The sequence below is a fragment of the Mustela putorius genome, unplaced genomic scaffold, assembly GCF_011764305.1.
Source record: "Mustela putorius furo isolate JIRA1106 unplaced genomic scaffold, ASM1176430v1.1 tig00001118_pilon_pilon_pilon, whole genome shotgun sequence".
Classification (NCBI taxonomy): Eukaryota; Metazoa; Chordata; class Mammalia; order Carnivora; family Mustelidae; genus Mustela; species Mustela putorius.
In genome coordinates, this window is record NW_025421577.1 from 3403508 (window position 1) to 3422167 (window position 18660).

General features: G+C 39.0%; 1 protein-coding gene across 5 annotated transcripts in view; it reads right to left on the minus strand.

Annotated features, from left to right (window-relative positions):
- Positions 1–429: 429 nt before the first annotated feature.
- Positions 430–18660, minus strand: part of LOC101694020 (zinc finger protein 37A) — a 31592-nt gene continuing 13361 nt past the window's right edge. For 4 of the 5 annotated variants that reach the window (XM_045087366.1, XM_045087365.1, XM_045087369.1 and 1 more), the window contains one exon: positions 5710–8954. In XM_045087366.1, coding sequence (XP_044943301.1) covers positions 7501–8954 — 1454 coding nt within the window. In that variant the 3' untranslated portion in view covers positions 5710–7500. Of the gene's footprint in view, positions 766–5709; positions 8955–18660 lie in introns of those variants that run through there. The other variant, XM_045087368.1, reaches the window with a different exon arrangement.

The following is an 18660-nucleotide window of genomic DNA, read 5'->3' on the forward strand; positions in this document are numbered from 1 at the left end:
GTTATACTGGAATATGCAACTCATACCTAAGAGGATTTCTCACTGGAACATCTCGGCTGGATATTTTCTCATATAATGGAAAGCAATAGTGTTGAACTCTAGTACTCTTCACATCTGCTTTCATCAATTAACTCAATATTGCTTATTTTTAAAAAAGATTTATTTTAGAGAGAGAGAGAGAGAGAGAATGTGCATGTGCAAGGGGAGGGGCAAAGGGAGAGAGAGAATCCATAAACAGACTTCTAGCTGAGCACACAGCCTGACTCAGAGCTCAAGCCCAGGCCCCTGAGATCACAACCGAAGCCAAAACCAAGAGCTGGCTGCCCAACCGACTGAGCCACCCAGGCACCCCAATATTGCTTATCCTGTATAATTAGTATTTTCACTACACCCACTGGTGGACCCCGAGGCAGGTGAAAACTTCAAAAACACAATGTTTGAATTCTTTATTGAAGAATTAACGTAAAACACTGGCCATAACCACTTTTATATGCCAGGAGAGAGTGAGAGAACATGTAAGAGATATGGTAAAACTGGGGAATGTTATTTCACTTAACATATAAATTGAGTAAGGTAAATTGGGTAGCTTTTAATAAGGAACACCACTGTTGTCACATAGTGAAAGGAACAAAATATTTTACATAGTAAATTCACATATATAAGCACTTATTACACAGGGTTCTTCACACACATGCTCACTGCTGCTGTTCTCATTATTCATCTTGTGCTGTGTTTTTAAGTGAGATGGGAAGCTGCTGGAGGACTCTAAACAGAGAGCGAACAATGTCAGACTTCCTGCTTTTATTAAGGAACATTTATACTCAAACATGAATATATATAAATAAAAATTTACCATGAATTTTGTAAATTGAATACACCGACAAGCAATATTGAGATAAAAAGAACACTATTAGCACCAGAGGAGCCCCCTTAAGTCAATCTCTGCAACCTGCCACCATCCAGGCAACCACTATCCCGACTTCTAACACCATGTATTACATCCGCCTGCTTTTTGAAGGAAAAAACACAGCACTTAGTCTTCTGGGCATGTAACTGTGGTTCATTCATTCCTACTGCTGTAGAATATGGCACTGAATGAATAGCATAATTTATGCGTGCATTTTAGCGTTGGTGGCCATTCTTGCTGTTTCCACTTCCGGGCTATTAAGAATACTACCACCATGATTGTTCTTTCAAGAAACATGTATTTCGGGGCACCTGGGTGGCTCAGTGGGTTAAAGCCTCTGCTTTCGGCTCAGGTCATGATCCCAGGGTCCTGGGATCGAGCCCCACATCGGGCTCTCTGCTCAGCAGGGAGCCTGCTTCCCCCTTTCTCTCTGCCTGCCTCTCTGCCTACTTGTGATCTCTGTCTGTCAAATAAATAAATAAAATCTTTAAAAAAAAAAAAAAAAAAAAAAAAAAAAAAAAAAAAAAAAAAAAAAAAAAAAAAAAAAGAAACATGTATTTCTTTTCGAGATAAACCTAGAAGTATAATCATGCAGGCAAAATTTACATGTATGTTCAGCTTTAGTAGAAAGAGCCCATTTCCCAAAGTGCACAACCTACATTCCCACCAGACTCATTAATTTACCAGTTGCTTCAGATCTTCATCATCAGTTGGTTTCATCACTGTAGTCATTCTCATGTGCAGTGGTCTTACATTTTTGTTAGAATTTGCTTTTCCTTGATGACTAATAAACTGGGTAATTTTCCACATTTACTGGTCATTTAAATATACTCTGAAATTATGTTCAATCTGCTATTTTTCTTTTTCTTGTTGACTTGTTGGAGTTCCTTCTATATTCTGTAGAAGAGTGCTTGGTTTGAGATATGCATTGTGATTATCTTCTCCCAGTCTGTGGCTGGTTTTTAACTCCTCTGCTGCTTTTGGCTTTTGTTTTTGAACAAACAGCAGTTCTTAATTCTAATGTAGTTGAATTTATCTATTTTTTTTTCTTGTTTAAGGTGTCTAAGCCAAAGTCATGATGCTCACCTATATTTCTTCTAAAAGTGTAACTGTATTACCTTTCACATTTAGATGTACAATCCATACGAAACGAATTTCTGTGTAGGGTGGGTGGCTATAGTCAAAATGTTTTTCTTACACTTACAGAGAGCCAATTAACCCAGCAGCATTTATCAAAAATACTATCTTTTTACCACAATATTACAGAGTCATCTTTGTCATACATCAATATATTTGGGCCTGTTTCTGGACACGGTTTATGCTTGTGCCTGTGCCACAGTCTTGATATCCAGCAATTTAAGTCCTGTAGATCTGTTTTTCTATTTTCAATCTATTTTTCTAGTTTCTAGCTATGGTTAGTCAGTGTCTCTGCATATACATTTTATAAATTCAGATTTGCTAATTTCTAATTAGCTGCTAGATGGTGATTAGGGTTGCACGTACAGTCAACACACTGAATATATCCTTCCATTTATTTTGGTCTTAAACATCCAGTTTTTGGATTTCTAGAACTTACTGTTTTAGGACTATTGTAAACCTAACAGCAATGTAACAGTAGTAAAGTCTACATCCTGATTTAATTTGATAAATACTGTATAAATGCTGTATAAGCATCACCACAATGCAGCAAACCCATCACTAGCAGGGATCCCTGCCCCTTTACTGCCTTCAGTCCACCAACATGAAAACAATTATTTCCTAGATTTTATCTGTTTCCCTTTTCCTTGTGTTTTTAGGCAGGCAGGTAAATCTGGTCTCTGCTCTCCTATCCTGGGTGGATACAGCTCACCTCCTGGTATCAATTTACTTTCTATTGGTAGTTTATATATAGAAACAATTTTTTCTATAGTGAGATTGCTAATTCACTTACTTCTGATAATATCTCCATAGATTTTTTTGCACATTTCTATGCAACGATACCACTTACCAATGAGTTATGCTTCAAGTTTCCCAGTTTTATTCCTTAAATTCCTTTTTCCTTTTTGTTTTATTGATGAGCTAGAGAATTCAGTCCTATGTTAAACACAAGTGGTAACAAGCATTCTTGTCTGGTTAATATCAGGAAGAGATACCTCAATATTTACCTACTTAGTATGATGTTTGCTGTGTATCGGTTTCCTTGAAGATTTATTCATTTGAAAGGGAGAGAGACAGGGAGTGCACAAGAATGGAAAGAGGCAGAGGCAGAGGGAAAAACAGACTTCCCGCTGAGCTGGGAGCCAGATATGGGGCTAGATCCCAGGACCTGGAGATCATGACCTGAGTGGAAGGCAAATAGTTAACCACCTGAGCCACCCAGGCACCCTGGTTTCCTTGTTTTTGATGAGCATTCCTAGTTTTGTTGTTTTTTAACCACAAATGGGTATAAAGTTTTATCAAATATATTTTCTGCATCTGTTGAAATAAGTGGCTTCACTTACTTTTTCTACTGATGTAACTTAAACTTTTATTTTACTGAAATAGTTTCACACTTACAAAACTCACAAGCACAATACCAAAAAAAACCTCTCATATCCCCTTCACTCAGATTCCCCTAACTGCACCACACCTCCTCTCTCTGTCCCTTACACACTTGCACTCACACACACGAATTAGTCTTTCTCTAGAGCATCTGAAAATAAACTGCAGACACAAGGCTCCATTACCACTACCCACTCCAGTGTGTATCTTCCACAAAGGCAGTAACATACAGAACCACCCAACAATCATCCAAGTCAGGAGATAAACACTGATAAACACCACCATTCAAGCCATACACTGAATTTTGACAACTGTTCTAACAATGTCTAGTCTTCCTTTTTTGTTATTTTAAAATATCTACAGTCTTGGAGTGCCTGGGTGGCTCTGCCAGTTGAGTCTGACTCTTGATTTTGGCTCAGGTCATGATCTCAGGGTCGTGAGATCAAACTCCGCTTGGGGCTCTCCACTCAGCAGGAAGTCTGCTTGAAGATTCTCCCCCTCTGCCCCTTCCCTTACTTACCTGCTCACTCACTCTCTAAAATGAATAAATAAATAGCTCAGTCTCCTCCATCCGGAGTGGTTTTCATGTCATTCACATTTTTAAAGACTATAAGCTTTGCATTCAGTAAAATAACCTTTCAAATGGGTTCACCTGATATCTCCTCCTGAGCAAACACAGGTCACACTTTCTTGGCAAAAATACCACACAGATGATGTTGGCTCTTCTCAGTGCATCCCATCAAGGAATACATCATGTTGACCTGTCCTACTCCACTGGTGAGGTGAACTTTGATCACCTAATCACGTTGGTGTCTGCTGGGTTTAATCATAAAATCACCACATTTACCTTTGCAGCTGATTAGTATTTTGTGGAGAGATATTTGAACATTTTGCCCATACCCTATTCTTCATCAAACCTCTACCCACAAACCCTATCCTATGTTGGCAACTACCTCCTAAATCAACCACCACTCCAATGGCTGCTGAATGGTATTTTCCTATTTCATTATTCTCCTTTTACTAACTGGCATTTTTATGTAAAGAAAGTTTTCCCTTCTTGTCCATGAATTTACTCATTTATTTACATCACTATAAATTAACGAATTGCATTTTATTAAGTCTCTTGTGTTCTGATTCTATCGTTATTTTGATGTTCCAACTGTCTCAAATTTGGCCAGTGGAATTTGTCCAAGATGGTTCTTTTGTTTCCAAGATTCTTTGAACATTTTCTGTCTGGTAGCTAAGATGATTCAAGTTCCTCTATTTCTTCCTATCTCTGACCTTGAATCAGCCATCACTCCAGAGACCTGGTTCCTTTTTGGGTGGAGGACAGCATTTAGAAATGAGTAGCCTGGGGCGCCTGGGTGGCTCAGTGGTTAAGCCGCTGCCTTCGGCTCAGGTCATGATCTCAGGGTCCTGGGATCGAGTCCTGCATCGGGCTCTCTGCTCAGCAGGGAGCCTGCTTCCTCCTCTCTCTCTCTGCCTACTTGTGATTTCTCTCTGTCAAATAAATAAATAAAATCTTAAAAAAAAATAAAAAATAAAAAGAAATGAGTAGCCTGGTACTTCGTGTGCTGCTTCTGGGGTGTCACTGTGCGTAGGCCCTCTCAGCAGAGACATAAAACACACATACACATACACGATTTCTATGAGTTGCATTCCAATCCAACACTCTGCTGTTTTCCAACTTTCCCCTTCTCCATTTTTATGAAAGCCTTTTCCAATCTGTCTCCCATCATCCTCAACACATTTTCTTATTTGCTCAATGTTAAATATTTCAGCCATGCTGATCATCTTTTCCAGCTGCCCTCAATGCTCTGATGCTAGTGGATACCTCACCACAATACCTTTCTCATCCCTCATGGCACGCCTGTTCTGACTTCCATTCTAGGAAAGGAAGGCAGGAAAGAAATATAGAAATCACAAGGGAGAAAGGAGAATGTGAGAGGAAGAAATGGCCAAACTGATTTCATTTTAAATATGAAATACTTGACTCCTCTAATAAACATTACTTGGTCCATGGATATGACTGAATTTTTTTAAAATTTCGGATTATGCACTTTAATTCATAAAATATTGGTAACTTTACTTTCCTGAAATGTCTATTACAGGTTTTGGTATCAAGATTGTACTCAGCTCTCAAAATGAATTAGTAAAGTTCCATCTTCCTTTCTCTGGAAAAGTTCAGAAAAGCTTGGTATTCTCTCCTTAAATATTTGGAACAACTGCAGCGAGGCCATCTGTTCTGAGAGTTTCCTTTCTGGGCAGGTTTTACTTTTGCCTTTTTTTTTTTTTTTTTTTTTTTTTTTAATACCAGGTATCATTTGCAGCTTGCAATAAGGTACAATCTACCTTTGGTATAACCTTGCTTTTACTAATCGCATGCTATGCTCAGAAAGGGCCCATCCTACAGGCAATTCCCAAATTCTAATCATATTTTCTCAGTACTGAAAAAAAAAAATCTACTTTCAGCATCTTTTCCTCCTGCCCTGTGCTGAGTCAGTCTTCTAAAAATTTCTTGGAAAACTGGTTATGTGTCTGATCTCTAATGTTTAAGAATTTTTCACTCCAGCCTTGACTGCCAAAAGTACCACTGGCTTCTGGTCTTCATCCTCCTACAAAGAGTTTCAGCCTTTACCTGAGCCACGCTCAGTACTCAGGTTCCTCCGTGTGGCCAGAACTGGCAAGGGCTCCCAGGTGAAACAGCTGCATTTTGCCCATGTGCTCTCCACAATTCATTCCTCTCCTGAATTTTACCACTAGTCCTCTGCTTCTGCAGCAATAGGCTGCATTTAAATAGATGCTTTTTGTGAAATTTTTCTAGTTGTTCTCAGTTAGTACACTGATCTGCTACAAGCTACTATAACCTACCCAAGAGTATTATCTACTTGTGCTTTTTTAAAGCTCTATATTTAAGAATGTACTTTCACATATAAAGGTTTCACTTTGTTGAAACTGTTACATCACATATGAAAAGTGTTAAGTACAAGAAGAAATACAGTTAGGTACCGTAAGTCACTCACAACAGGATGACACCTGCCAGGGCAGAAACCACCTATGCTCCACACACACTTCTACAGTCACTAAGCTGCCTGCATAGCAACTCACCTTTCCCCTTTGATTCACTCTTCCAGAATGAGCCACTCAAAATCAGTCTGCCCCAGAATTACTAAAACATCCTGCTAGCAAGCTCCTCCTACGTGTATCATGAGATCCAGAATCTCTCTCTCTTACCTGGACATCAGAAGGTCCTTTTGATGAATCCTCTTGCTAAAAATCTTCTCTCATCCTGCATATGCCTGAGCAGTAAACCTCTTATGTGCTTACAAATGCTGGTCCCAGTGTGGGGTGTTTTCATATCTAATACCTTTTTTTTTGTTGTTTTTTAATTTCTTTTCAGTGTACCAGAATTCACTGTTATGCACCACACCCAGTGTCACATCTAATACCTTAAACAGGGGAACAGACCTGGCAATGGGTCAAAGTGTATCTTAACAAAAATAAAATGCTATTTCTAAATGAAAATGTTCTCACTTCCTAAATTGCTAGAAACCCTTCAATTCAAAATCTGATGTATAAGCGTAGATTTTATCTTAAAGCTTCCACATAATTAATACGTTTTCTCTAGTAACTTCCAACATCCACCAGATGCTACATCAAGAATATCACACAAGCCTAATAAAATGTCACCTCATAGAAAATGCTTCCCTAAAGTGTCCTACAATTTGTGCATTTTCTAAAGCCTGTGAAGTAAAATCTTCTCTACCTTATGAATGCTGATAGAGGTTTCTAACTTAGATGTTTTCTTTGATGTTTAGTGAGGTGTGGCTTTGGGCAAAAGGTTCCCTATATTCATTCACCAATAGGTCTTCTCCACTGAGTTTTCTGATATACTCTACGGTTCAAATTCCAACACAAAAGTTTTCTATATTCTATAGCTTCATATCATTCATTCTCTCCCCTCTGTAAGTTCTCTGCTATATTGTTAGAACTGACTTTAGACCAAAGATGTTCTCAAAAATGATTATATCAATGGATTTTTCTCCCCTTTTGTGTTTTTTTCTATAAACTCTTCACCCAGAGTGACTTCCCTCATTTATTACATTTATAGGGTTTCTCCCCAAATGTGTTCGTTGATGTACAGTAAGTTTAGACTTCACACAGAATGATTTTCTACAAACATTGCATTGATAGGGTTTTTCCCCCGTATGTGTTCTATGATGTGCAATGAGTTTTGACTTTACACAGAATGATTTTCCACATTCATTACATTCATAAGGTTTCTGTCTTATGTGAGTCCTCTGGTGGACAATTAGGGCTGACTTCTGACGGAAATTTTTCCCACATTCAGTACACCCAAAAGGTTTCTCCCCTGTGTGTCTTCTCTGATGTTCTGTGAAACCCGAGTAGTAGCAAAAAAATTTTCCACATTCAATACATTCATAGGGTTTCTCACCTGTGTGAGTTCTTAGATGCTTGGTGAGAGTTGACTTCTCAGAGAAGGATTTTCCACATTCATTACATTCGTAAGGTTTTTCCCCTGTGTGAGTTCTTTGATGTTTAATGAGGTCTGATTTTCTGAGAAAGGCCTTCCTACATTCATAACACTCATAGGGCTTCTCCCCCGTGTGTGTTTTTTGATGTACAGTAAGGACAGACTTAAATGAGAAGGCTTTCCCACATTCATGACATTCATATGGTTTCTCCCCTGTGTGTGTTCTCCGATGTTGAGTAAGAGTAGACTTTTCACTGAAGGATTTCCCACATTCCTGACATTCAAAAGGTTTCTCCCCTGTGTGAATTCTCTGGTGTTTAATGAGGTCTGAATTCTTGTAGAAAGTTTTCCCACATTCAGGACATTCACAAGATTTTTCCCCTGTGTGCGTTCTCTGATGTCTTGTGTGGGCTGACTTCTGGTTGAAGGTTTTTCCACATTCATGACATTCATAAGTTTTTTCTCCTGTGTGTGTTCTCTGCTGTACACCAAAGACTAACTTTTCACTGAAAAACGTTCCACACTCATTATATTCAAGTAAATTGTCAATGGAGTGGGTTCTCTGAATTGGAATGAGGTTTGACTTCTGGCTGAAAGGCTGAACACTCTGATGGTTATAGAGAATGGATTCCTCAAAGAAATTTTCTCCACATTCATTGAATTCATAGTGATTCTCTCTTGGATGTGTTCTCTGACAAACAATGAGAGATGACATATCACTGAAGATCTTCCCATATCCAGTGTACTCACAGGTATTCTTTCCTGTGTAACCTTTCTTATGTACAACAAAGAGTGCATTCTCATGGAAAGCTTTCCTACATTCACTATATTCAAAAGGCTGTTCCAAAATTTGAATTTTCTGATGGTGAACAAAGTCTTCATTAAGGTGGAGGCCATTCCCATTTTTATTATATTCATAAGGTATCTCTTCAGAATGAATTCTTTCATAGTTATCAATATGGAGCCAATTTCTACCTTTGTCAAACCCACTGAACTTCTTTCTTGAATAGTTTCTACTGTTATTAATTAATTCTGAAATATAAATAGAGTGACAAGGAAGATTAGTTGACAAGGATATGTAGGAGAAACAATTAGTTAGGTTTTGGGGAACAAACTTAGTTCATTATTGCCTCATGTCTTGATTATGACAACAGTATACATACTTCCAGTCTCATCTCTCTTTTCCATTCTGCACACTAGCAACAAATCAAACTTCTAAGAACTCTAATTCAAAAGGGAACAGTACTATAATCCAATCTCTAATATCTTTAATTCTGTTTCTAGCTCTGATGCACTAGGAATAAAAACACACAACACAGGAAAAACAATGAGTGGTCAAGCCATTCTTGCCATAGGATCAGATTTACAGCCCTTTTGATTATGGTATTTTTCCCTTTATTCCATCAGAGTTGTTCAAAAGTGGACTTCTGACCATCAGACCCTCTTCCAGTGTCTTCTGGCTTTCCCCCAACCAAATCTCATCTGATTTAACATTAGCCTTCAATCCTGCATGTGTATGTATATACATGTTATGCTTTTATATTGCTGCATAACATGAGAGCGTACAATTCTAAACCTGATCCTAAAACTTTCATTTACCTGTACATTAATATTTTTTGGTTATGTATAACTGTCTTTACTCCTCTGTTACCTATAATACTATAATTGTAATGATGTATCATACAATTCTATAGAATGTCAATACTAATACTACTGAGTCCAATAACCTAAGAACTGACAGTATTTTTTTAAAGGTATCACACTGAAGCAAACATATTAACCTATATTCAGATTAGAACCAAGCCATCAATTTACAAATCTAGAATGAATGTTTTTTATTCTTGTAAGCCCAGCTGTTTGTCCCCATAATTTGTTCATTCTTATCCATAATCTTATACTCAAGTTGCTTCATTCTGTTAGAGCTTACAGTCCAATAATGTTTTTAAAAACTTGCTTCCTAAATCTACCCAACACTTTCAGCATCATTTGCTAAGAAAGAAAGACCAACCTGTAACATGGACAAACATTTCCCCAAAGAAAACACATAGATAAATGGTCAACAGACACATGAAAAGATACTCATCACTCATCATCAGGAAACTGCAAATCAAAACCACAATGAGAGATCACCTCACAACAGTCTGATTGGCTAATATAAAAAACACAGGAAACAACAGGTGTTGCAAGGATGTGGAGAAAAAGGAACCCTCATGTACTGTTGGTGGGAATGCGAACTAGTGTAGCCACTGTGGAAAACAATATGGAGGGTCCTCAAAAAGTTAAAAATAGAACTACCCTATGACCCAGCAACTGCACCACTGAGTACCCTACGAATACAAGCACACTAATTCAAGAGATACATGTATTCTTATGTTTATAACAGCACCATTTTCAATAGTCAAATTATGATGGCAGCCCAAGTGTCCGTCAATTGACAAAGGGATAAAGATGTGGTGTATACCCACATACACAATGCAACATTACTCAGCCATAAAAATGAAATCTTGCCATTTGCAATCACCCGGATGGAGCCAGAGAATATAATCCTAAGTGAATTAAGCCAGCCAGCCAAAGACAAATATCATATGACTTCACTCACATGTGGAATTCAAGAAGCAAAACGAATAAGCAAAGGCAAAAAAGAGAGAGAGAGAAATCAAGAAACAGATTATAGAGAACAAACAAGATGGTTACTAGAGGGAAATTGGGGGGGGGGTGGATGAAATAGATGATGGGGATTAAGTAGCGCACTTGTCATGATAAGCACCTGGTGATTTTTTTTTAAGATTTTATTATTATTTATTTATTTGACAGAGAGAGAGGGAGATAGAGAGAGAGAGATCACAAGTAGGCAGAGAGGCAGGTAGAGAGAGAAGAGGAAGCAGGCTTCCCACTGAGCAGAGAGCCCGATGCGGGGCTTGATCCCAGGACCCTGAGACCATGACCTGAGCATGGTCATGAGGGCAGAGGCCCAACCCACTGAACCACCCAGGCGCCCAGCACCAAGCGATTAAAATAAAAAGTTAAAAAGTATGGGTACCAGGCAGTGGTATTATAGAGGGCATGGATTGCATGGAGCACTGGGTGTGGTGAAAAAATAATGAATACTGTTATGCTGAAAATAAATTAATTTAAAAAAAAGTATGTTTGTATAATTTACTTTAACATGAACATGAGATACGCTGCTATAACAATGTCTTTGTTAAACATGGAATTTTTAAATATTCAATGTAGCTCTGACTTTTACTCAACTATGTTTCTGGCAGCCATAACTCCACCTATGATTTTCTTCCAACACTCTGAATAGATATTACGTCAATCATGTTTAACAAATGGTTTTTATCAGAATTAACAGGAGAGCCTTATCAAACACAAGTTTTTAGACATCATACTGAAAGATTTAGTGGTTTAATGTCTGTACTTTAAAAAAATATATTTCTGTAAAAACCAGCAAAAATGGTAAAATGCTAATGAAAGATTTTTAAAAAGCATATATAGAATAAATTTAATATTCATATTGTTAGTTTTGTTGTGAAAGTACATATTTAAATGTTATTAAGAAATCTATATAAACCCCATCAAAAGTGTCCTGTTCCTCCTAACACTTGATGTGTATGAGGAAGATGAAACAAGAATGATAACAAGGCATGATTTTTCAGTCTCTATGTCAATGTATACCTGACAACTCAGAGTCTAATGCTTGATAAACTGGCATGTATGTTTACAAAGTTTGTGGTGATGACCTTCACCTGAATTATTATGAAAATCTGGCTCTATATGGCTGCATGGTCAAGCAAAATTGTTAATAATGTGTAATTGTGGATTATTAAAGAGTGAAAGAAAGATCTTTCTCTTTGGAAGAGCAAAATCCTGGGGGTTAGAGAACTCTTATAAAATACTAGTACCTAATTATATGACCAGGAATTAACTTCTTAATGGACAGACATAGAAGGAGAAGTATTAAGTATTAAGCTTAAGTATTCAATGAGCTTGTTTAGTAAAGGAAATTTGGGATAAAAATTATAAACATATGTAATGAACACAAGAAGCCATTACTTGCTGTTATGCACTGTTTCCATACCCTCTGTTATTTCGGTTTCTCATTTATAACCTCCATATTTCCTACAGTACTTTCAACATTATCTTTTCTACCTATGTTTTTTCACATTGTGTTTTGATCACTGCAGTGATTTTATTCTTTTTTTTCCAGTTATTTCCTGTGATATAACATGGGTCATAATACAACTTCTTGTGGTCTTATCTCTTTTAGAATGTCTTATCTCTTTAGAATGTCTTATTTGCCTATTTTATGCTCTTGCACACCCAAAGCCATTATTTTGTTGTTAATTTATAGTACAAACTAGTGACATTTAGGCATTACATGACAACATTTTTCAGGTGAATTACCACTTGCTTATCCTGTCTTCTGCTTCCTATAATAACTTCAAATATATCTTGTGATGGCTGTTGTTGTTGTTGTTATTATTATTATTTTAATTCCTGAGCACTAAAGGAGGTGAGCTTTTCCTGATCCAGGCTTTCCCATGGGGTGAACAGAGAACCGTACTCCAAACTGGCAAGAATATTTCTTATCAAGGGCACTGCATCCTATCCTCAATCTTTACTATTCTTCAGCTGAGAGAAGTCTTTTTAGTTTTTTCAAGTATAAAGTCTTCTTCATTTTCTACTACTTCACAGATGGACTGACTACAGCTTTCCAACACAGCCTGTGTCTGCGAGTCCTCCTTCTACCCCATCCCTCTGCTCCTCAGAAAGCAAGCCAGTACAGAGAACTACCACCACCATGAAAGTCCTTCCTGCTGTTCTAAGAGATCAGGTTTGACAATGTGAGGTTCCACCTTCGGAAGTAGCAGCTCTGAAATCTGCAGCTCGGCACACACCTCCAGCGGGTATTTCACTGCTATTAGCAACCCTTCCCCTTGTTGTGTCATTTAACTTTCTTCTTGTTCTTTCAAAAGTGGGGTTTGATTTGGATCTGTTTGTTGTTCTTGTATTCCTTTCCTGTTTATGTTTCCATCTTCAGACCTGAGGTCCATTTACTTCTCCTTGAAATACATTCTTCTCTTGGCCTCCAGAATATCATATTCTCTCAACTTTAGTCCATCCTCACAGATTCCTCCAACTGTCCTCACCACTCAGTCCCCCTCATTTTCATCACTTCTAAACCCCTAAACCTTGTGAGGTCCCAGGACTCAGCCAAAAGATCATGTCTCTCCTTTATTTATACTCACAAGCAAGAAGATCTCATATGGTTCCCATGACTCTGAACATCTTCACACTGCTGGTGTCCACACTTACATACTGTTACACATAGTTTAACCTCTGAAAGACTAAAAATTTTTTGAAAGAATATATAACTAAAAACTAATAGAGGCAAAAGAGTATAATTTTTTAAAAATCCAAAAGGAGTTGTGAAATGAGGAATAAAACAAGAAAGAAGAAAAGAAATAGCATGACTGCAGGCTTAAGTCCAATTATACTAGTAAACATAAGTGGACTAACTAATCTAAATAAGAAATTTTAAATGTCAGACTAGATTTAGCAAACAACCACTGCTTTCAGTTGATAAATATAAGAGCACGGTAAGGCTGACAGTAAAGAATAGAAAAGAATATACCATGAAAACGCAAAAAAATGCTGCTGTAACAACGCTAATACCAAAATCAGCCTTAAAGGCAAAAGTATTACTGCATATATGGAGACAGGCACTGCATAATGGTTGAAGAGTCCATTAAAAAATGGGATATTAAAAAAAAAAAAAAAACGGGATGTAATGATCCTAAATTTCCATTTGCCGAATTAATACAGCCTCAAGAAATATCACAGCTGGGAGATTTTAAAACACCTTTCTTAGTATCTGACAGGACAGCAGACAAAAGACAATCAGAATACAGAAGACCTGAAAAAATACCAGTACACGGGGTGCCTGGGTGGCTCAGTGGGTTAAAGCCTCTGCCTTCAGCTCAGGTCATGATCCCGGGGTCCTGGGATCGAGCCCCGCATCGGGCTCTCTGCTCAGCAGGGAGCCTGCTCCCTCCTCTCTCTCTGCCTGCCTCTCTGCCTACTTGTGATCTCTGTCTGTCAAATAAATAAATAGAATCTTTAAAAAAAAAACAGTACAGAACATTATACAAAACAATTACAGACTATACCTCCTTCTCAAGTGTGCATGGAACATTTATGTATTGACAAATTTCAAGCAACTGAAATTATTTCAAGAAACTGAAATTCTCTGTATTAAGTTAGAACTCAAGAACTGAAGGATAACTAGAAAAAAATGATTTTAGAAGCAACTCACTTCTCAACAGCCCATGGGTCACAGAAGAAATCCTGAAGGCTGTGGGGGGGGGGGGGACCTAAAAGAAATGTCCATGGCAGGCCTGCAGCCTCAGCTCTGCCCCAGCCGGGGTCCACACAGCTGTGACTGTGAACCTGCCAATGCTAAATTAGCTGTTAGGAGTTGCTGCAAAATATGCACTAAGGGAAGGGGTGGGGGTAAGGAATTTTTTAAAACAGGTTGTATTGTTTTGTGGCTACTACACCCAAATATGTGGTAGAAAAGAATATGGCGTAAGTCCTAAAGACAATCATCCCCATTGAGGAAAGAAGGTAAGGAAATTTTTTTAAAGATTTTATGTGTTTGAGAGAGAGAGAGCACACACGCACAAGCAGGGAGAGTGGCAGAGGAAGAGGGAGAAGCAGGCTCCCTGCTGAGCGGGGAGCCAGATGCAGCGCTCGATCCCAGGACCCTGAGATCATGACCTGAGCCACCCATGCACCTCTATGGGTGAGGATTTAGTGTCCCTGTCTAGAAGCTTACAATACTGGAGGTAGAGCAAGACTCCATGACTGAGGATTTTGCCCCAGAGAGGGATTGTGCAAAGGAGAGAACATGACTAGGGAGGCAGTGTCCAAAAAGAAACTTTGGAAGCTGTCTTTTGGAAAAGTCATTTTGAGCTTGCTAATGAGCTCTTGTTAAAATCTGATGCTTAATCCACTGGAGACTGATGATGGGTCCCTAGCCGAACCCATTTTTTGGGTAGATCAACTTGGAATCTACCACGGGCAAGGTGAAAAGACTTTTTACAATAAAATCCTGCAAGAAAGGCTTTGCTGGTAGCTCTCCAAAGTCTGGAGTCACAGAGGTTTTTCCTAGCTGCTTGCTCTGTTGTAATCTTCAGCTCTGCCAAGCAGATGAGGTCAACCTGTTCAGGGGCAGAATGCTGTGACTATGCTGTCTGCTCTGTTGTAACCTTCAGCTCTGCCAAGCAGATGAGGTTAACCTGTTCAGGGCAGAATGCTGTGACTATGATGATGTTGGAAGCCAGCCCTGTGGTGCTGTGAGCTATGGAAACACCATGAATCCTGGCAGAACCATCCAGGTCATTACCATGGGGCTAGCTCTGATGCAAGGACCTGCACACAACCCAGACCACAGAAGCAGACTGTATTCTGACTCAGGATTCCTGTGGAAGGTACAAGGTGGTGGGGCAGTCAATCAAAACTCAATTTTAACTTCCTCTAGAGGATATCTCACCACTGTTGACTTTCCAAGAATGAGCAAGAGTAAGTTTATCTGTGCCACCTCCTTCCTGGCACTCACACCTTAGCAAAGCAGACTATTGAATGCAGCTATCCTCAAAAAGGGATGGTCTCAAGTCTATTTACTGGGTATGATTAGGAAAAAGGGGATGCATGTGTGGGAGCAGTGGTAGTATATGCACTTATTTTGAAAATTCTGAAAATTCAAGATCTCACCCTGAATACTCCCCCGGACATGACATATCTCTTTCTCCTGTCAGCAACTCCAGGCCAAGAGGATGGCCAAAGAACAGTTTCAAGGATTAGAATTAATTCTGTTTAAACTGTGTAAAAATGTTTTTCTTTTAAAAGGCTTTGGTCTCCCTTGCACTCAGACCCTCGAGATCAAAGTTCTGGTGGAGAGTAGAGATGACTGGAAAAAACACGAAGTTACAGTTATCGATAAGATACACAGATTTTGGGGCACCTGGGTGGCTCAGTTGTTAAGCATCTGCCTTCGGCTCGGGTCGGGTTCCCTGTTCTGCAGGAAGCCTGCTTCACCCTCTCCAACTTCCCCTGCTCGTGTTCCCTCTCTGGGTGTCTCTCTATCAAATAAATGAAATCTTAAAAAAAAAAAAAAGAAAGAAAGATACACAGATTTTTAACAATGGAAGTAAAGCAAAAACTCTGACACCTGGGAAAGTGAACCTTTATAACAACATGGGGACGGAGTTCTTGTTCACCTTTGTCCTTCCAACCCATCCCTGGAGCTCTCCCAGAGGAGAAATGCCTCTGCTGCTCTCCCTAACTGCCATCCATCCTGCTTCGCCCAACGACAAACTGTAGTGGATCCCAGGCATTCAAACTGGCAGCTGCTTCTCTCATGCGTGCTTGATGTTCTGATCAAAAGACAGAAGATAACAGTCCCTACCTTTTCCCTGCGGAACACCTTGAAGTGTCATGCACACCTTAGAGAACTGGGGCGGTTGGAATGGGTCATGGACAAGCGGGACTGTTTGGAACTGACTGATTTAAGGCAGTCCCTCTGAAGAGACAACAAAATCAAAGATTTGGACTGGTGGGGGTGGGGATTCCAAAGCTCCCCATACAGTGAGAAGTCATGCTAGGGGCCAGGTTTGGGGCGGGGTTAGGGGTACTCCTAACAACTGAAAAGATCTTTCTTTCCAGGTATACCCTCTGGGATTGTGCTTTTGTGTGTGCATGTGTGAAAATCAACCACTCATTTGCAATCTAAGTGTGATCTGCAACCAGGAGTGATTATCAGAAGCTTTCAAGTATTTGAGGAAATATCCGGTAGTGCAACAGACCTCGGACAAGCCCTCTGGGAGCAGGTTGACCTATACTATGGTTATTAGAAAGTGGTACAGAATCTGTTCCTGTCTTGAGCTGAAATGCTTCATGACCCTGCCTCAGCCTGGAAGGCATTCAAGTCAGTTTCAACTGGCTGGCCAGAGCTCTATGGGTAACAGAATGTGCCACAGCTCTATGGTAACAGAATGTCCTTGTAAGCCAAGCAAAGTCTGGGCAAAATGCTAAGACAAATTGCTGGCCCTGGTTTGGTACCCTGGGCCAGGTAAAAAGGCAAACGGAAATACCTGAAGAGCATCTAGGTTTCTAAGACACATCTTGGTGGTTAAAGACTAAACCAAAATGACTGAGGAGTGGCATGTACACAGAAAAACTGGCGAGAAATCGGAAATAAAATGAGTGGTTATGTGGGACTGTAGGGAAAATAAATTTTATGTTTCTGCACAGCTAGGACTTTTTAAGCAAATGTAAATAAAACTTGGAGCTTAAGGTAAAAGAATGAGGTTTGGAAAGTAATTTATGACTAATTAGAGAGGGACAGACTCCAGGGAGACTCACATTTCAGTGGGGGTACCAGAACCAGGAGCCCTGGTGACATTATGGGTATAAGGCTGGAGACACTGGTCTTCTCTCTCCTCTGAAGAAATTTACTCATAGTCCAAAGGGTAAAGTGCAAACTCAGGATCCTTTCCAAGGGAGCAAAGGTTTTCCTCCCTCCTTTTAAAATGGTCGGGGGACAACTAACTCTCTCTTCTATAGAAACACCCAGATTCATTTTATCAGTATTTTTCACCCAAAATACCAACTTTGTGTATATATGTAGAACACCTGATTTCTATCTCATTGCTCCAAGAGTAAGGAACTGAGGTACACTGGAACCACAAAGTTGTTACTTAGTTTTAAGTAAATACTAATTCACCTGCTCTGTTCCAAAAACCTCATGTGTTGTACTTACGGTAAAATTAACAAAGATAAATACTTAAAATTTAACAGTCTAAAATTTAAAATCTCCATCAAAAGATAACCTCAGACCCCAGAAACTTCACAGGTAAAATCTTCCAAACATTAAAGAATAATATAATCTCACATAATATCATCCACAGAATAGAAAAGTGTGAAATGCTGCTCAACTCATCTTATGGAGGTAGTACAATCTTTCTTTTTTTAAAGATTTTATTTATTTATTTATTTGACAGAGAGAGGGACAGGGGGAGAGGGAACACAAGCAGAGATGGTGGGAGAGGAAGAAGCAGGCTTTCCGCTGAGCAGGGAGCCCAATGCGGGGCTCAATCCCAGGACCCTGGGATCATGACCTGAGCTGAAGGCAGACACCTAATGACTGAGCCAATCAGGTGCCCCCAAAAGTAGAACAGTCTTCAACCCCAAACCTGAAAACATTAAAACAAAGGCTAATTACAGGATAATAGGTCTTATGAACACACAAACACACACACACAGAAAAATACTACATAAACTCGTAAAAAGTCAAGTTCAGAGATTATGAGAGCAAAATACATTAGGACGGAGAAAGTATTTCAGACATATCAGGTTGGCTTAACGTTGGAAAATTAATCAAGATTACTCACCATATTAACAGAATAAATATGAAAAGTTATGATTATCTCAATATATGCAGAGAAAACTTTTGACAAAATACTCATTCATGATTCAGAAAAAAAACAATAAGGGGGAACACTTCAGTGGCACGGTCAGTTAAGCATCTTCACCATGCACGTACTCTCTTTCTCTTTCTCTCTCTAGCATAAATAAATCTTTAAAAACAAAAACCCTCTTAGCAAACTAAGAATAGAAGAGAACTTCCTCAAAATGATAAGGCACATTTATAGAAATCCCTCAGTTAAAATCA